At 40.4% G+C, this 21,065-nt stretch overlaps 1 protein-coding gene across 2 annotated transcripts in view; it reads right to left on the reverse strand.

The window, feature by feature from the left end:
* TEDC1 (tubulin epsilon and delta complex 1) overlaps positions 1-21,065 on the reverse strand; it is a 75,380-nt gene that overhangs the window by 47,151 nt on the left and 7,164 nt on the right. The window contains exons 3-5 of one of the 2 annotated variants that reach the window (XM_030033900.1): positions 19,685-19,887; positions 6,636-6,806; positions 247-345 (exon numbers count right to left, since the gene is read on the reverse strand). In XM_030033900.1, coding sequence (XP_029889760.1) covers positions 247-345; positions 6,636-6,806; positions 19,685-19,887 — 473 coding nt within the window. The remainder of the gene's footprint in view (positions 1-246; positions 346-6,635; positions 6,807-19,684; positions 19,888-21,065) is intronic. The other variant, XM_030033901.1, reaches the window with a different exon arrangement.

The raw sequence follows: 21,065 nt of genomic DNA on the forward strand, positions 1-21,065 counted from the left end.
TCAGGTCTCTCCCCACTCCGTCTACCAGTTTTTACAAAACTTAGCCTAATACTTTTGTGTCTATGTTCTATCAAACTGGAAGAAACTATTTGGTGAATACAAGCTGTAAGTGAGGAAACTGACAATTCAATATATAAGCCCTTATTTCTGTTGGAAACCAAGTTAAACACAAGGAGTGCGGTCTTCTGCTGAACAAGGTTTGTGTAAAGCATACTAAGCATCCAAGAATTACAGGAGAAGCATTACCTGCTTGTAGTTCTCTGGTTGTCTAACGAGATCTGTTTCTGTGACAGAAAAATGTCCAAGGGTCTGGTCCATATGGGAGCCACTAGTGAATAAATGGATCTGCAATAGATTCATTTAAAAGATATTTGTCAGTACAAGGACCAGATCATTAACAACATCATTAGCTACCATCTAACAGCTGCATGGATTGGAATGGTGATGTGAACCAGTGGTTACAAGCCCATTCCCAATGGACAAGTACAAATGTAACTACTACCACCAATACAAGAGAACTTTTCAAAACAGGCTGCAGGAAATGATGATCATGCACCACAATCATCTTATAAAATGGTCCATCTGGTACTGTTACCAGAACCACGTGCAGGAATTGCTACTGCTGCTGCCACAGTAAAACTGAAAGATTTCTCTTTCTTCCTCTCTGAAAGTCTTTTTCCTTACACTACACGTGCTCTTGTGCATAGCATGAAAGGAGAAACCATTTACACAGATAGCAGAAGTCTTAACAGAGGTAAAGGATACCCTCAGAATAATTTTTGATTTCTTCCTTTAAAGCAGAAAATGCTACCTAGTTACAGTAAGTTACTCTTTTGCTGCTATATATTGTTGGCTTTCGCTTACTGGGACATTGTCCCAGCTGCGCTGGTGATGGTATCATCAATTACTTGACGAAGAAGCTTCCCAAGTTAGTCAAGGGAACAATAAAAAGCAATTCCTCCTATTCAGAGCTGATCCCTTTGTTACTGTAATAACTGCAGCTGCCAAACAAGATAGCAGTGCACATTTGTCAGACAATCGCTCATATTTCATTAATATTTCTGCCAGAAGACAGAGAATGTTTCCTGCTTTTCTTCCTTTATTCTAATATGAACTTTATCATACACTTGGGTATTGACAACTATTTTAAAGTTGACAGGCACTGGGTAATTATCAACCCTTCCTTGAAACTTCAGAATATTTTAGCATTCCTTTCCCAAAACTCGCTTCTGGTGACAACCATCTGTCACATGTGCAGAGCTATGTGAGTTTAAAAATAAAAGAGCACCTCCCCACACAATGTTCTTCCTTTCTACTTGCCACTCCTCTCCCTGCTGCATTCTTGTGTAACTCTGGCTGCCAAACCTTTGGGCCTCCAGCACCAGGAATGAATTTCAGCCCCTCTTCAAAAGTACGTTGCAGCAGCATCACTGGCTAAAGCCCAAAACAAATACTCTAAAGCTGTAACAACAGAGGAATAAGGTGTTCCCCTGAGACCAGACTAGATGGATACTGGAATAATCCAGTATTTATATTTCTACAATCTGTTACTGACAACAATGACACACTGAAGATGAAAGAAGGCTTAAAAAGGGAAACGGTACCAAGGTAAAAGCAGCAGGTGAGAGAGTGAGAGACAGAGCACGTACAGCTGTTGCTTCCTGGCACTGACTGGAATTGACTGAGGTTGAGGCAGGTCTGATTTAACCTTACACTAACTTTTGCATGAGAGTACAGGCACAGCCCCCCCACTGCACACCACTTTTGGGGAGTTTCCAGTACCAATTCCTAAATGCCCTTGAGCTTAGACACCCTGCAGGGAGATCAGCTTGTCTAATTCACCTAAGAGAAGATGAAAAGGGGGCTTGTTCATAGTTCACACACACTTGCACAAGAGGAAAAACTTCTACTGCATTAAAGAATATGCTATTGAGATCTAATGGCAAATTCACTTTAGGAAAAAAACCAAAGATTTTCAAACCAAATATCTCAAGACAAAAAAGATACAATTAACCAATGTAGTAATTTACAGAGTAATGTGGTAGATTCTTCATGCCAAGATACAGATGCATCTAACAATTGCAGTTTAGCTCACCCATAAATTACTGACAATGAGGTAATCACCCAGCACCAGTCTCTCCATTATTCAGAGATCAAGACTTTGTCCTTGTCCTTTACTCTTTTGCTACATCAGATATATAGATACGACCAATCCAATCCACTGTAATACATCTTATTTTATATTGTTTACCTTAGAGGAGGCACATGAAACCACTCTGTTCATAGGAGGTATTTCCCAGTGCTGCTCTGCATTCTTACTGACAGAATACAACTCTTGCTCTTACAGTTTCCAAGCATATTACAACCATTATTGTCGTTTTACCATAATCTGATAATGTTAAACTCTTCTTCTATCATGAAAAATTCCATTTAATATAATTTTATTCCTACTAACCTATACACATAGTCCACAATCAGATGTTCAACTGCTTAACAAAATTCACCTCTGAACCCTATCTAACCCTCCCCTATTTCAGGTGTAATTTCTGTCCTAGTCTTTTAGTGGATAGAGGATAGCTGAAAATACCCACAGGAAATCCATCAGTTTTGCAGAAACTCACTTTTTCTACTGTTTCTTTACACATGCTGATTGTGGCACAGTGCCTTTAACAGACCCAAAATACAACACCAGTTTTAAACTATACAGGTTCCTACCTGTTTTTCTGAAACTATGCAAGGTTTCTCATTCACATTTTTTAAGGCAAAGTGGTAATTCAAAGGCCAACTAAAAACAGCTGCTCTCCCCTATGAATTCAAGAGGAATCAAAAACCAGTTAGATAGATATTCCTCTGGCACTTGACAAAAGGAGGAAGAAACAGAACAGAAGGAACCAAGAGGCGTGCCTTAACACGGTAATTTATCCTTCACGCTTCCATATATTTGAAGGTATATCAGGTAAATATGTACCTCTGAGAATTTCGAGGGAATTATAATGGTATTACTATATTATACTTTCAAAGCAGGCCAACCAGTCCATGTTGAGAAGGCATCATAATGTTATTCAACAGCTCATAGCCTCAGGCTGCAAAATTCCTCAGCACCAGAGCCTGAGGAAGTCTTCCTCCTACAGCAGGACACGTGTGTGTCTGTAAGCTTCAACATGCCTTCTGGGAGCTGAAGTCACTGAAAAGCAGCTCACCAGAAGAACTAGCAAAGAGGAATGGCCAGTCAAGACCACCTATCAAGCAATTCCCAACACATGACTGGCTGTAGCTCCAGGGAGGCTTCCCTCTTCAGTAACCAACACTGGTTGCTGCAGAACTTCATACCATCAACCTTAAGTGGCTGCGGGCAGGACAGAGCAGATAGAGGCCCCAGCAATCAGTTTCAGTTATCCTTTGTGTACTTTAGAGAAAGAACAGCCATTTATTTTTGCTTGTTTCCCCCTCATATTTCCCTCCTACTGCTCCCTTACCCTTTCTTCAGGCAGTGGAGTATTATTTCATTAAGACATGAGTCATCACTTCTAATCTGAAAGTACATGTCCCTGATCACCCAAGCAATTCAGAATTTTTCACAAAATCATAGAAGACCTTTGGAGGTCTTTAGTCCTATCGCTAACATCAGTTTGTAGCTTTTTGCATGTGAGTCTCGGAAACCTCTGAGGATGGAGGCCATTCAGCGTCTCTGGTGACCTGCTCCAATGCTGCCCATCATCCCAGAGAAGCTTTTTCTAATATGTCTGAACCTGCTGAGCTATAATCAGTGGCCATTTCCCCTTTGTCTTTTGGTACTGCTGAGAAGACCAGGGATCACTCTTTGTGACTACCACCCTTGTAACTACCCATCAAATAGCTGAAGGCAGCTATTAGGTGACCTCTCCCTCAGCCTCCTCTCCATGAGAGCAAACAAGTTGAACTCCCTCAACCTCTTCTTGGAGGTCATGCCCAACTTAGCTAGTCCTTGACTATCTTGGTAGCCTCCTGCTGGATCCTCTATGTACAATTCTTACTTCCAGTAGCAATATCCATACTAAAAAAATACAGAGTGGAAAAGCAGTCATCTCCTGAATAAGAACATATTTTCCAAGTGTGATGTGTTTTTCTCAGAAAGCCCCAAATAGAGAATATGGTATTTTAGAGCCTGTGTGAGTCACAGAATGAAATCTGTGGAAGTATCGCCACTACTTGGCAAAAATTATAGCTCGTGATCAGCAGTAAATAAGACTGTTCCACAGTTGAGATACATAACCTGTTAAGTTATTAAACAGAGCAAGTAAAAGCCATAATTACCATTTTGTAGAGAAAGCCCTCTGTAAATCTGTCAGCATAATTAAAAAACATAACACTCATTAGCCTTTTGTATACTGTTTTTGTGGTTTATATGAGAAAAGCAGCAGCTCATATAGAGGTCATATTGGGTCAGCTCAGTCTTCTAACACAGACTAGTTTAAAAGTTTTAAAATTAATGCAGTAGCACAGACAATTTCTCTATAGAGAGTCAGGAAATATCAATTATTGTTTATGCAGCTGTTAAATTGTGTAAGTATGTTATATTTTGTGCTACCATAAATGTTAACATTAATGTGGCACTGTAATGAAGTCCCTTCCAAAGTCACTTTTACCTTTCAATTTTCCTGTTTTTAATTCAGACTAAAGTATAAATCAGAGCACTGCACTTTATTACAGCTCTGAACAGAACTCCCACAGCTGCACATACATATTTCAGCATGCATAATATCAGTGTGTGATCACATATGGAGGAGCTGGGCTCCAATCTATCCTCCTATGTATGCATCCATGATGGCAGCCCTCTACATACACTGTAGAACATAGTCTGATAGCAAGAATCATCACCAGCACTGCTTACTGCTTTCAGTTTAGTCCAGTGATGACTCTTGGAAAAGGCAGTAATGGCAGCTTTTGGGAAACTGGACAGACAGAAATATTCTCCCTCCTTATTCTTCCAGATTCTAGAAATTGTGGTCCAGGGAACTGCAGAATAACTAACTGCTTACATTTGCCTGACTGTGACAGTCCTAACTTTAGCAAACATTTTTCCTCAGATAGCCACAGGGGAGAAAAAAGACCAAGTTTATTTCAAAGTACAATGCCCATAGGAGGTCATCATCTCCCCTGTCAACAAGTTTACCATGTTGCCCAATCAGCACATCATTTCAGTGCCTGATCTGGACCACTGAGAGTATCTCTGTTTGTACTCGAGGCCCCAGGTTCAACCTGCTCTTAATTCTTCCTTGGCCTCATTAACTGCAAGCTGAGGTATTGAAGCTGCCTAATGATTTGTCACTGCCAAGTACTACATAAATCAAAGCACTGATGATGAGTTATGGAGGTATTTGCCTCGCCTACTATAAAAATCAGCATATCTTAAATAGAGGTAGCTTATCAAGGGAAGAAGATGCCAATCATTTCATTTGAGTTTTATATCACTAAGCCACCTATCCCAATAGCATCACTGTCTGTAATCTCAGTGCCAAAGCCAAGGACTGCGCCTGCACTTACGGTGAATTGCTATCTTCGTTCCCAGATCAGGAAAGCACATTCACAGTGGGCAATGAGAAGCAAAAGGTTATTTTAGATGCTGCACACACAGCATCTGATCTTTCCCTCGGGCTGTCAATCAGACATCTTCCCTAGCAATCAATTCATGTAAAGAACAAAATGTAACCTCATTATAGTTTTCAGCATTGCTCTGTCAGACACAGGATTAAAACCAAGAAGGCATCTTCATTCAAAACCCTCTTGTTCCGATTCTGACAACTTTCTGATAAATGTTATTCTTTGAGGAGAAATTTCTCAAAACTGTTCTTATTCTCAAAAAGGTTTTCCTTGAAGGTTCTGGGTATAGTATCAAGTGGCTCCATATAAGTTACCTGAAGAGATATGGAGAAAGAGGGCCTAGGGAAAACATTACTGAGTAACTTCTAGGACTATCTTTAGAACCATTTCTTTAAATTGGTCTCTGCAGTCACCATCACTCTCAACTTTGGGACTGCAGGCTGTTTCCATCCTAAGCAGACATGATGCTCCCAGATGTCTGTGATTTTCAGACAGGCATGTAAACATCATTCGTAAATGGGAACAGAACTGGAATCTTAGCAATGTAGAGACCACTGTTGATACCTGATTTAAAAGCAGATTGGGTTCTGCTTTGAAGGTTCTGCTCAGATGTTCCCAATACTTCAGAAAGGGAAACTGCATTTTATTTTGCTGCTATTACTTTCAACATTCGGGCTCAGTATTTTGAATCCACATTTCAGGTGAACTTATAGTTCTGAATCAGTACTTCTTGTCTGTGGGACCAGAATGCTCTGTCTTGCTTCTACCAGGCATTTTCTGAGAAAAAAGGAGACAGCCTCTGGTTGCAGAAGTGACTAAAGTGCCAACCTGCAAGAGAGACTTTTATACAACAATTATAACCTTATGAACATTGTACATACTTCATTTTCTCATGGTTCTGCCGTGAAAGGTGGGGGTATTTATATTCAGAGTAATTCACTCTTATCTACAGAAAATGCAGAACTAGCAAACAAGAATAATTTGTACATTTAGCAGTAGCTGACAAGGCTTTTAAATAATCAACAATGCCACAGTGAGTTAGAAGAATCATTTACCTTGTGCAAAAGTTTGCATTGCTCTTGGTGCTGAGCATGCAAACTCCGCCACTGGAACCTCAGCCTCCCATTTAACCACTGAAGGTATCGAACATCTACTCTGTCTTCAAGCCCATATTCAGGTGCTCTTTCAGTTGTACCTGTCTGGCTGTTAGGCAGATCATCTTCACACTAAAAGCAGAAGAGAATAACAAAATGTTTTAAGTTAACTTCAACACTTTCAATTCATTCAGTAGTGAAGAACATACAAGGCAAACAGGCCAAAGAGGAAAAAAAATCCCAAAAAAAGTAAGTCCCAGCAGTAGAGAGAAATTGTAATCTTTTAGAATACAGGACTAGGAACAGTCTAAACAAGTACTGAAGTCTGGAATAAATACCAGCTTCTCAACTATGACGTGGTAAACTGTCTCCTCTCCCATCTTTCATTTTCCATACCCCGGAAGACACAGTGTTCCTGAGACAGCAAGCATGTTTTTTACCCAGATGGGAAAAAATCATATTTTGACTAGATTCTAATAAGTCAAAGAACATAAAAAACAGATTTAGCTCCTCCAGTGTCTTCCCAAAAGTGCTGCAGGCTGTATTGGGTGACCCTATTTTGTAAATCAATGCCTTATATAGGGACAAAATTGTGGGCCTGTGCTTACCCAGCTATTTTCTTTTCTCCATCCAGCATTTCCCTTCTTGCAGGATAGAGGAAAAGAAACAATCATGCAGCTAACATTGGCCAGGAGTCCAGAGACACTCCCAACTACAGCTGCACCACCTGTCTTGCCTTGTTTTGCGTTTCTCTAGAATAACTTGGAAGGAAGAAGGGAGAAGCAAAGAGTTTCCTTTTGTTCATCTTGTCCCACTTTCCTTCTGCTGCAGAAAAAAAAAAAAAAACAACCCAACCAACAACCATCTCCATCTTCTGGAAGAAATTTCTGCTTGGCCAATGGCATAAAGCAAGACATTTCTGTCATATCTCTTTCCCAAGGAACATGGGGGAATTCCACCTCCCCCAGCCTCTTGCACAAAGAGATCATTCACGTTTACAAACAGATCTCTCTCTCCGTTTTCAGCTAAGACTCCTGCAGATTGCAAATTAAAAGGGGAGGAAGACATGGGTTGTTTTACTTCTGATGCCAGTAAGTAAGGCTGAGCTGTCAACTTCATCCAGTCTATAGAAAGTACATACAATAAACAGAATCTGTTCCAAAATTCCAAATTTTTTACTACAGCGTATCTTAAGAAGTAGAAATAACACAGAACTGCGAAGACCTGATTATTCAGAACGGGTGTTCACTGGCTAAGAAAGTGTCTCCCAGTTGTTGGGCTCTCAAGACATTTCTTTATAGTAGAAATTTAAAAAGCCTACTTGAAACATGACTGTTTTCAAGAAAACACTTAAGCAGATATTTGGACCCATAGACCTTGATGGTATTTAAACATATGTGCTTCCCTGCTTCACATACTTTCATGTTCAATAAAATCTTATAAAGATTCAGTTGGCAGGCAAAGCTTGAATGTAATTCCAATTTGGATCCTAAACTAAAAATGCAAACTGTAAAATGAAGAGAGTTTAATCTTGCCTTAAATGCAGATTTCAGCAGAAGAATATCTATAACCATGATCAAATAACTCCCTAATGCTTGTTTTAACCTAAATATCACCTCAGTTGACAGGGCCCCTAATACAATGAGTGTTCATATTATTTATAAGCACAAAAATGCTGTTCTGGTCACATAACAAAATGTATCAAAATTACAGGTATTTTTCCCTTTGCTCTGTGGCTCAGATAAATGCATGCTGTAAATCACAGGGGCACAGGGCTAGTAAAGGGCTTTTCCTTTTAAAGGCACAGATTCATCTTTTCTTAAAAAAAAAAAAAAAAAAAAAAGACGACAGTATCTCCTTTGCAACAACTGCAGTGTCACTCTTTTTCCTCAGATGCCTTCAGCCCCGTGCCCCTAAATCAAAAGGCACTGTGTCCTAGGGTGCTGCAGTCCTAGCTAAGTACCTTCATGGTTCAGATTGTCTTACCCCCACCAGGAGAGGTTTCTGGACTACGAAACCATACAGATATGATTACTGAGTTGTCAATAAGCATGATGGGCCAAGCAATTGGGTATTAGTCACTACAGCAGAGAAAACGCGTGTGTAAACAACATTAAAACACTTCAGATAAGCAGCCAGAAAGCCGCAAGGCCAAAGACAGACTTGGGATTCCCAGATTAAAATCTGCATTTTCCATAATTTACAGTTCAACTCCAACTTCCCTGGTTAGAGGTTTCAGAACAGCACAAATACTGCTGTCCTGGGGATTCATTTCAGGAAGGAATGGCATTAGACTCGATTGCTTTGGCAGTACAGTGACAAACACCATGCAGAGCTAATTTTATTGTAGCAACCTGCCTTATTAATATTAAAATAAGGAAGCCAGGCAATGCATTTTTTAACAGGATCTCTCTTATTTATTTCACAAACTGCACAAAAAATTTACTTTTGCTATGAAATACTTAGCCTGGCATAAAGTAAACAAGGTAAAAAAAAAAAAGGTCTTGCATATTATACTGTGACCTCAATTTCTAGTCCCATCTTTACAATCTAAGACTATTTACTGCTCTCCCAGTGGGAGAAAAATCACTAAAATACCAGCCCAAGCTAGAGCCTTTGCTCCAAATATCACTGTGAATTTATCTAATCTATGCAGCAATATGGGTACACACCTGCATTCACTTCTGAGATACAGAAGTGCATATTATTTAGTCAAAGTCATAGAGAGAGCAGCCAAGGCAACTACCCAGGGCTCTCAATGGCCTCCCCACACTTGGAATGCTCCACACCAGCTCTGGAAGAGATAATTTCATAGCCACTTACCAGAAAAGCTTTTTACTTGTACACTGTTTGCTGCAATTAATGTTTCTTTTTGATTCTGTTTCAGAGAAGGGAGGCACATGGACTCCAGCTAAAGAATGGTGTCACAGGCTTGCAGTACAAAAGCCGCATCAACATGTACCGATACTCTCATTGCAGTTTCAAAGTCTTTTCCCATTATACTGGCAGTATGAGAGCTAGTCTTGTCAAACTGGATGATGTGGACTGGCCAGAGCACCTGTGATTAGCTTAACTTAAGCAGAAGCTAGAGTGAAACCCCTCAATTCCACTTCCACTGTAACTCACTCCAAACAAGCTTTTCTGTCCTAAAAGCTCAAAGTACTGCTGTTAGCAGATCTCTATATCCATTTTTTAGCAAGACTCAGAAAAGCAAGCACAAGCCTGATGAAGGTGACATGCACATATTTACATGAACTCTCTTCAAGCCAGTTCCTGAACTATCACCCTGCCCACACTTAGGCAGAACTTAAACCCAGCTCTCCTGTGGGAAAAGATTCAAGCAAATAACCAGCTAAGCCCCATAATAAATACACGTTCCAGGACACCACACATCGCCATCCCAACTAAGGTAGCTCACAAAATACAAAAGCTACCCCAAGCTCATAAATACATCTCTAGCTTAGTCAGAGCTAAACATGACTTACGTCCTAAGAGCATAGATTTAAAATTTTTGCAAGGCAGCCTAGAATTCAGTCTCCAACACCACACCAGTTCTTCCTTAAACATTCCTCCCCAGGCTATTTCAAGTCCAATTGTTATGAAAAAAAGATGCCAGATCATTCTCAAAATGTGTGAATGGACTTGTGGTTAGACAATGAAGCAAGTGCAAAAAAAGCCAACGCGGTCCTCGTGGCAGAAGTGCTCTGAGCAGACAAGTCAGATTCATGAAACACAGTGAACTGAAAAAAGCCATCAGATATAAAAGTACTTAGAAGAGAAGAATAAGGGGTGGGAGAAAGGAGGGTGTGAAAAAAAGACATGGTGATATATCAATTTTCATTCACATTCCATACATCTGAGCAAACAACTTGCATGCAACATGTTTTAACAGAAATTAAAGATTAAGAAGTTTCAACTTTTATAGCAGAAATAAAGCTTTTCTTTTTGGTTTGAAATACAAAGCAATCCCATGTTGTTGGAAATCGGAGAGCAGTTCTACCAACAGTGGATGAAGATAATTAAAAAAGTACTTAACCATGTAAATAGTTTATCAAAGAACAACATAAGCATCAATGTGTTTGTAGACATATGAGAAGGGAGCATTTTTTGCACTACTCCCTCCATTGGAGGATTTTAGTGACCTGGTATGCTGTAGACCTTGCTCTGTTCACACACTTTGAATTCAACAAACTCCAAAAATTGTTTTAAAGCAAAATTCCTTGCAGATTCAGTGGAGATCTTCCAATCTGCCACAAGCAGTACTGCAAAGAAAACCTTTTGTTGTGCAACTTCATCACACTTCTACAGTTTCTGTACCTTTCCAATTCATATAGCTATCTTAATGCTTATAAATACTTACCTTAATAAGTTGACTATGCCCTGTACGCACAATGGAAATAAAAAGGCCTATGCTGCCTGCGTTGCTGTAAAAACAAGGCTATGGCAGGGCTACTTCCCCAGGAGATGCTCTTTTCTGACTACGAGCTGCCACCTGTCGGTAAAGGACAGACCCCAGCCACCGCCGGCTCATCCCCGGCGTGCTGCGGCTCTTCCCCGGACATCTTCCAAATCCCGCCAAGGATCGGCTCTCTGCTTCCATATTTGGACAGACAGCAAACAGCTTGCTGCTCTTCCCATGGAAAAGCAACCCTACTGGAACATGGATAACACATTTAACCCACAGATAGGTGCGTTAAGTCAACTCCCTGACATCAATCCGTGCGCAGAGCAAAATAAAGCAACTTCCAGTTGAAACCTCCAATGCATGCCCCCAGCCCACTACTCACTTGCACCTGAGTTAATCTGGGTATAGACAGAAACTATTTATTCTCGGGTACTACTCAAATCTTAACTACACTAAGCATGCAGCCTGGTGTCACAAAGGTGGGAAGGAGCATATCTATATCCCTCACTGCAGGACTCAGGAACAGCAAAGCAATCACATAAATCAAGCCAATAAAGTGCTTCTGCAGCTTTTACTGAGCGCTCGTTCTGAACCGCTCATAATTCAGACAATGGTTTTGATGTGACATAACATATGTTAAGCTGTGTAATTACAGATCTTTAAACGGAGCTTTTTTTTTTTTTAAATTAAACACCATAGCCAGAAATAACAGTATCAGGCATGCTTTCTTAATTAATACAGCCATATATCTATATGCAGGAGGGGAAAATGTGAAAGGGAACAATTTGAACAGATGAATGCGAAAGGGACAACACTATTTTCATTAGCAGCACTATCAACAACACTAATTGTATTTCCTCCTAGACAACGCAGGATCTAGATTAGACATATGCATGGAAAGATAGATGGTATAAGATCCCACTCCCACATGATGCACATACCAATTAAATATTCAGATATTTGCACAGAAGAATGTTTTCCACAAACATAAGTGTTCACAACATAGAAGTTATGCTCGAAGCGTATTCAGCAATTAAAAAAAAAAAAAAGTAAAAACCTGTGTTTCCGCAAGGCCTTTTAGCTTTTAAATTTCAATGCCTTTTGTAAAAATTACTACTCACAACAGCACTCCCAAAAGCTCACTCTTGGCAAAGAGTGAAAAAGAGAAGGTGCTGAGGGAAGACAGAAAATGTGAACACAGCTTCTATCCATTCCTGCCTTGTTCAAACAAACCTGTCTGGCAGTAGCCACAGGCCTGAGGCACCAGAGCAAGTCAGTCCCTTATCCCATTCCTCCTCACTCATTCAGGAGGTTACTTAAGAGCTCTGCAATAGAGCAAAAGCACTATGCCTTTAAAAGAGCACAGCAGCATTGCCTAATCTTTGGAGCTGCAAGGTTTTAAAATAACATTTAAATCCCAAAGCTCACTGCATCATGTATTCAGACAAACATGGAAACCAAATATACTAAAACAAACACATGGCAGGGTAGACCTTAACTCACAGAGCACCACATTTTGCAGGGCTCAAGAAATGCAGGATAGATAATGTCTTGCACTGCATTTCCTCTGCCTGCAGCTACAGCCCTGCTTGCCCACATACATTTTGCTCCACTGTGGCAAGCTGCTGAACAGGGGGGTAACCAGTGAAGAGCGAAAGATGCAGCATGCTACATCAGCAGCAAATCTGAAGCAAGAGGCCAACAGGAGAAGAAACAGTAACTGCCCTCCAGGAGAGGATGTAGAAGGCCTGCCATGCCCTTCTTTGCACACTCCTTTTGTTTGTCCTCCTGAGGAAAAAGTGTTTGATTTCAAAAGATCCTCCAATGAGAGTTAGACCCTGGTCACTTAAAGTGGGACACCAAAAGCAGAGGATGTTCTCATTTAAATCAAAAGGCCGTAGAGCAAAGATAATCAGAAGGTAACAAAGGTACTGGCTGCTCCCCACCACTTGAGGGCAGGAGAGGCACTAAAACATCTTAAAATCACTCTGTTTCCCCAACAGACAAGGACAGAGCCCCCTACACAGGATTTCAGCAAAGTACAGAGTACCAGTATGACCATGCTGAGCCTTCCTATCAGCATGCCAGTCCTCATCATCTTCTCCTTACGTGAAAGCTCAAGTGACTCCAGTGCCTGTTGGTAGAACCCCATCCAGAACACATCAGCTGTAATGTCAGGTTCAAGAAATTTTGCGTTTACTTGGAATTCAGACATTACCAGAGAAACAGCAGATTCAATAAATTATAAGCCTTTCTGATCATTTCAGACCGCTCTTTTAGAGCATTTTATCTTGACGTGCTGTCAAAAAAAAAAAAAAAAAAAAAAAGAAAACCACTTTTAAAAGTGTATTCACTGTGTCAGGCAGAAATAAATATTGTTACCACACATTTTCCAGTGCACCACAGGAAATTGTTTTCCATGAAGAGTCCGATGGAATTAAAAAAAACACAAAAGATCAGAAGTAATAGCATGTACGTATGCACATGCAGAATGACAGGGAGACAATTTCAGCTATCACCTGTAACGTGCTTTAACACACACACACACAAAATGCATTTCAAGAATCCAAACTGAAACGTGCTCCAGTTCTTGTATGGCAAAACATATTCCTAATTTAATCACCTCTGACCACAAAATATGTTTAAGCCTACAGGCAACATCAGTAACTGAAGACAAAAATTAACACTTCAGGGTTCAATAGCTACCTATTCAGGAGGTGACTTAAAGTACAAAAGGCAGAAAAGCAAAATTCAAGCATTTTTCTCCCTTAGTTTCTGGTAGAAGCCTTTAGAAGGTTGGGCAGCAGTGCAACGAGACTGCTACAACAGACTTACAGCCACACAGGAGCCCAGCGAGCTGCAAAGGTCCAGCCCTGGTGCTACCCCCGAAGAGGCGGCGTGGAGAGGGGTGAAGCACACACCAAACACATAAGGCTGCCGCGGGCAAAGCAGCACCGCTTGTTGGCAAAAATGAGGCGAGGGAAATTCTGCAGGAGAAACTTTAGGGATCCTGTGCCCTTCGTTCAGGTTTCAGGGATGGCTTTCTAAAAAGTGTTCCTTAGCAGCTACTGAATACAGCAACAATAGTAGCAAAAAAAGGGCAAAAAGATAAATGCTGAGTGTTATTAGGAAGACAGGAGGACAAAGAGTATAGAAGTGTAAGCACAGGGAATAAAGGAGCAAAATCAAAAAATGAAGGCTGACAGACTAATATAGCCCATAAAGATCTGGAAAGTAATTATGCTTCTGAGTCAGAATCAATAGGTTAATAAAATTCCCTCCTCCGCCTCCACTGGAATAGGTGAAGAGGGGAAAAAAAACCCAGAGAATTTATATTTACTGACACTAGTGCCCAAGGTTTCCTGGTTTTCTGCTGGAGAGAACATCAAGCTTGGCTGCTACGTTAACACTTTCCTCTAATAACATGGTTTATGGAACAGTAGTGACAGTCAAGATTTCTGTAAGAGAAAGGCATTTCATCAACAAGATTAGACCAAGCGTAAGCCTTACACTATATTGGAAATAGCCAGTGAGCCAAACTAGACCGTGACAAACAAAAGATTAATCAAATTGCAAACCTAAGAGTCAGAAGGCATGTTTAGTTTCATTTTTCCCCACCAGAAGTAATTAAACTATGTTCGCTTTGGCATGTTAGAGACATGCATGAATTCCAACTACAATAGCCATAATAGCTCTATTTGCTGATTACGATAAATTCACAAAAGGGGAGGGGCATCCAATTTCACTCAGAGGGCATGAAGCAGGCAGAGGGAATTAGTGGAACCAACGTACAACATAGTCTGGTAATAATGAGGGATATAACATCACTACCCCCATCTAAAAAACTCAACAGCTTCCACACATAATTAAATTACGGGGCACACATAGATTAATTTCAGCTGTAGAAATAATACCAGTACAGGCAGTATTCCTCCCTGGAAACAGAAAGAATAGATGCTCACAGAGTACTGCTATTATCTGCACAAACCATCATAGATTTGGAGAAAGCTGTGATGATATCACTAAAATTTAAAAAGCGAGGCAAAAAAAATTTAGTCAAATAGTGAGTGTGCTAAAAAGGCAGGTTCATATCAAGCAGTTATCTGCTTCTCAAAGAGAGAGAGAGAGAGAATACGAGAACTCCCCAGCTCTGCCTTACGAGTTCAGCGAAGGACAGCGTTTCACCTACAGGTCTTCAGATGTGTTTTGTACTTTAGGATTTTCATGTGTAAATAGGAATCAATGAATGGCACTTGAGAATAATCTGCCTGTACATGATCACCAAAGCAACAAAAGATGTTAAGATTGACATCATGGCAGTGCATATTTGAGACAGAGATCCGCAAGGGGTGTAAAAAGCCTTTGAAGACAACGTCCATCAATTAATCACCAAGTGCTTTAAGGCAATAACAACAGGTGAGAATTCCCAAGTGGACACTTCAGTAAATCGACCTGAACCTCCAATTCAGATGGTACTTCAGTCTTTATAGATCTAATGGAATTAGTGATTACTTTTCTTTAAACAGTTGACCAATGCAAGGTTTGAACTTTCACTTACTGCCTCTGGAGTCACCAACCTCCTGACAGATCAGCACAGTAAATTCAGAGAAGGGACTTGCACTACAGCAGCCAGGTACTACAGTTTGACATGCACCATCAATCCCCTCTTCCCTCTCCTGTTCCTCCTGCACAGCAACACAGGTTCCAGTCTGCTCTTTTAACTGTCTTCTCCCTCAGGTTATAAACTTCACATACTGGAAGAGATCCATGAGTGGAAGGCTAGAGAGAGCAGTGGCTCCTTCAGTCCTGCTCATTGGGGCATCCTGCAGCAGACACACAGTACCCTGGCTCAGGAGAGACTGCAGCACTGCCCTTCCAAAAAAAATGAGCTGGAGGCCACATAAGACAAGGTGCCCTGCAGGATTTTCTTACCTAACACACAAAAGCAGTCAACCCATATAACCATCCTAGGCTACTAACCTTACCTGTCCTTACCAACAACTACCTCAAGATTATGTTTTTAATCACATTAGCCACATTAAACACTACCTCCTACCACCTTAACCCTTCGATCATGCTTTCACCACTGTTTAGTTTATAATTTTAGGATTCTGAAGATGTAAGTGCATGTAAAAGCAAGCTTGTGGATGCCTTCCCCAGCTCAGGATCTTGAGATTATGAATTCCATGCAGCAGCTGAGCTCCATGTCCATCATCTGTCATGAATGCCCTTGTCCCTCTATAAATAACCGGCCTGAAATCCTTTAGAGCTGATGGAAGTGTTCAATTTGCAGGGGAAGAAAACTGTGTTGCTAAGGAACTGCAAAGAAAAAAAGGCCAGAGAATGGTAATCTGAAATGAAATGAAAGGAATTAATTTAATTGGCCCTTGATATGTTGGGTATTTGGCATATTATCAGCAATTTAGCAGGCTGTAGGCTTTGTTTCAAACTTAGGGGGAAAGAATAGTCAGAACATGATTGCACCCTTAATTTAGGGATTAGCTGCATTCCCTCTTCTTCATACAACAGACCCTGTCCACTTTTGTGGATTTCAGACAAAATTTTAAAAGCAAAGCACATGAATATCAGTTTGAACTACAGCTATGCCTACAGTTCTTGAGAGTCCCATTTTTTTAGATGAAGACAAAGGATAAGGATTTTCTTCACATTTGTTCTCACTAGTAGACCAACAGATGTGCTTTGCCAGTAAGTACTGGCTTTCACACTTTGCTGATTTTGGCAGAGATCTCAGCGTTGCACAGAACCAAATACTATTTCATGGATTTTTGTTTTGCAACATTTTCATTTCAGGAAAAAAATTTCAATTGTTTGTAATCATTTAAAAAAAAAAAAAAAGACTCCATGTGGTGGAATATTTTTCAAGCTCTTTCTCAGCTGAGAATTTCAGTTGTTTTAAGGAGCATTTCCTCCTCTTTTTTTTTTTTTTGAGAGAGAGAGAGCTTTCTCTAGTGAAGCTTTTTACTTCTTCCTTTTACCTTTTTCCTTTAATTTCCTTAAATAGAAGAGAGTTACAACTGCAGAGACTACATCTCTGGCATGTTTAGCAATGCCTTTACACTTTGTTACACATCTTCGAACACTCCAGCTTAAGTATCACAAGTGCCTGGTATTTAACGTTCCCAGAGTGAAAATTCCAGTACTTCCAATTGTTCAAGCTGTACTTTAACTCACAAGATGTCAGGTATCAAACTGACAACCTCACTTTCCTCCTTTCTTACTATGATTTTAAGGGCTATATTGTTGAATGCTGTCTGACTGATGAGTAGACTTTGCCACATGAAGGTATCCCATAAAATAACAACAAATATATAACAATAACAAAACTAGGACACTTTTATGCAACAAACAACAGGCTTTCATAAGTGGTTTACAAGGAACTGACTTGCTAACCAAAATGAGGTGTGTGACCCACCTATCTTCTCCTTCTCACCCACCATTACCTCCTTACATCTTTAACCATGCATGCCTAGATCTTGATTTGGTTGGGTCTTACTGGATGACTATATTGGTTTTGTAATGCCTAGCTGATCAAGTAAAAGATAAGACCTCTCCCTCAAAATTCTGTTTAACTTTCTTGTGATGTAGAATCACAAAACACACTAGTTACGCTGTAACTACATTCTAGCGTTTTTTCCCCATGAACATCTGTTTTTACTGGAGCATGAAAACTTGCTAGATGAACACCATACAAGAAATGTTGCCATTAATACAATGAGCTTTATATACACATGCTAACTCCAACTCCCAGTCTACAAATTTTTGTCTGGCATATTGAAAAAAATTTTCCAGACCTGTAAACCTTTCCAAACACTGTTTCAGATGGTTATTGGATAAAAACATGAAATACATATTCCAGGCCTCTTAAGAAACACAGGTAGAGCAGGTTAGAATTGCAGTGAAAGGCACAGCAATAAATTTCTCAGTGTGCTTCTGTGTGGCCATAAGAGATAACATTGTATTACCATAGTTCTTTCATTTCTTTTTGGAAAATGCAAAACGTGAGACCTTCAGAGAAAGTAACATAGGCACTGCCCCATTTCCTGATTTTATGTCACTGCTACACTTCACTTATCGCTCTTGTAATAGAAATTAAGGACACAAAAAATAATCTGCTACCAGACAAGAAAAACAAGAAAAAGGTAAGAGAAGTTTAAAGTAAAAATTCCCCAGAAGTGTGTATTTCCTAAAGTCTCAAGGCACCCTTCACATCACTGGAGGGCACCACCACTCACACACAGCGCACCAAGCACCACCTCTTGTGCTCTCTATTCTGTGCCCCAAACAACTGTAGTGTAGCAAGAGGGGTCCCTTTTCTCAAAATACTGTTAATAGTGTTACAAACGTGACTCTTCCCTTTGAACTGTTTTCCATTTGTACAAGTGTTATCCTTTCAAAGACACTGTATCCATATCGTAGCTTTCCAAACTCTCACTTTCCTGTCCCCTAAAAAGATTCCAGAAAACCAGGCAGCCTACAGCCTAGGCGTGCACATATACATGACCATGAAGACCACAAAGTCTTAGACATTATAAGATATCAGCAGGTAGGTAGGGTTTCTGACCTACAACGTCCTTTGCTAAAAAACTGAGACAATTTTGTGAGCCTGTCATTTTGCACCAGGCTGACCAGTAATTAACGTCTGACCAGATGAAGATGACTTAGAACAAACTCACAACCATCTAGAAAGGCCTTGGTCACACTAACACATTGCACTGATCAGTTTAAATTCACCCTACCTTATCTGTTGTGTTAAGAGCAGCGACAGTTTCTTTGCAACAAACAAGATATAAACACACAAAAACATCACCTTCTCTCCTGAGCTTCTCAGTCTGTGCTCCAGAGCAACTATTAACATGTGCGTGCAGTCTTAAATGCAAGGAACAGATTTTAAAAGCAATATTACCAAACATTACTAGACTGTGGTTTTGTGGGGATTTTTGCCTTTTTTTTTAAATCACGTATATGTATTGCAGCTAAAGCAGACAAACAGCTATCCTTAGCTTACTTCAGAGCAGGCTTTCTATGTGCTAACATCTTTTTATTAATGGAAACACAACAACATACCCCACTGCTCTCTCAAGGAGGCTACAAGGTTATTAGTTACCCCAAGCTGCCATGCGAGATCTTGAAGTTTTTGAAAAGTACTATTTTCCTTAGGATTACTTGCTCTACCCTACGCCAACATACCCAGCACTCACAGCAAACCTGTTTCCCTACACTGTTCAACAACCCATGCTACAGTCTGGAAGCACAAAACTCAGAAGCACAAAGATCAAAGACATTCACTTACTTGCACTGTTCCACAGTGGTCTCACCTATACTGGAAATAAAAATCAGGGAATTCAGGCAGGGGTGCGAGTTTGAGAAAGAGAAGGAACCCAGACCACCTGCACACAGAAAGTTTAGAGAAGGGAAAGAAAACAGGTTCCAGGTGCTGGTCCCTTTAAGTATTTCTAACCCTGGAATACAGCATTTATTTGTAAAGGTACCAAGATACTACACATTACACACTAGTGATAACACAGCTGTTGTCACAGAACGTTATTTATGGACAGATAAGGTGGAAGGACACAAACATGCTCACCGTGCACACAGAGGTTTCATCCCCTGTCTTTACTCTGTTCCGAGCCAAAAGCTGCTCCAAGAGGCTGAGTCTGTGCAGCAGCCAGGAAAATGCCAGCAGCAGCTCCCGACTACCCGCTGAGCCGTCAGAGGGGAGCCGATAGAGTTCTGGCCTGCCATAGCCATGGTACCACAATGCTGATTTTACAAACCTAATTTGGTTATCTGAAAAGAAGAAAACAATTAAGAATAACACACTGCACTACTCAATGCATTTACCCATTCAGTTCCAGAAACTGCTGCCTCCTCTGAGAGCAAGATTTTTATTCAAGCCTAAGATTAGTGGAGGACAGTGGAAACTACAGTCTTTATCAAAAACTGATAAAGGACAGGAGGTAAAGGGTAAAAGCCTTCCTTACGCTGCCCTACTCTGACCTAAAGGAACTACGGCTAAGGGAAAAGAAGAAATTCGAAGTTGAGATCAAGGCCAGTAATGGCCTCTTGGAGATGAACAAAGGCAAAAAAGGTAAATAGCCATCTCCACTATAACAAGACTCCAATTCACCTATTCATTTTTTATGAGCCACCAAGCATGCTATGAATTAGTAAACACTCTGAGTCACTTTACTCCTGAATGAAACTGGAATTCAGAGATAGGATTTTCACGGCCTGCTGCAAATCTCTGAGCACCAGTGAACAGGCAGAGATAATGCAGCACACCGCACTGCATACCAGACCACATGGACTATTTAATTCTCAGGAATGCTCTGATCCATATTCCTTCACACCAGCAAATGGTACCTGACAGCTACAAGACAAGCACTACAGAACTGTAAAATACTGAGGAAACACAGAGAAAACTATTATTAAAAAAGGTTCTGACCGGTAAGCCTCAGCTCTGTACTAAGTCAAAACTATAATAAAGAAGATAATTAGGGGGCACAATGATAAACAATACATACTGGGGAAGAACCAACAGTTGTTGTAAAAGGAAGTCCTGCTCAAAAAGCTACTGGAGTTCTCCAAAGGCAACAACAAGCAAGTGGTGAAGGAAGATTCAACCAATGCAGGACATTCAGACTTCCCAGTGGGATTCAACCAGCACAAAGAAACTAAGCCACTGTGTGGAAAGAGACGAAAGGCACTTGAATCAATGACAAGTGCCTAGCAGACGAGAACCAGAGGGTAGGAACAAATGGTGGTTTCACGTGAGGGCTCTGTGCTAAACAGCTGCTGTTAAACCAACTCAAAATGACACACAGACAATGTGATAGTGACAGAAAATTTGGTGCTGATGTGATATCACTCAGTAGTAAGGAATGCAGGCAGATTGTGAAGGATTGCAGAACTTAATGAGCCCCAGCTTTAAAATGACAGATTAAATTCTTTTTAGGAAAAATGAA

Source organism: Aquila chrysaetos, chromosome 12 (genome assembly GCF_900496995.4).
Source record: "Aquila chrysaetos chrysaetos chromosome 12, bAquChr1.4, whole genome shotgun sequence".
NCBI classification, from domain to species: domain Eukaryota; kingdom Metazoa; phylum Chordata; class Aves; order Accipitriformes; family Accipitridae; genus Aquila; species Aquila chrysaetos.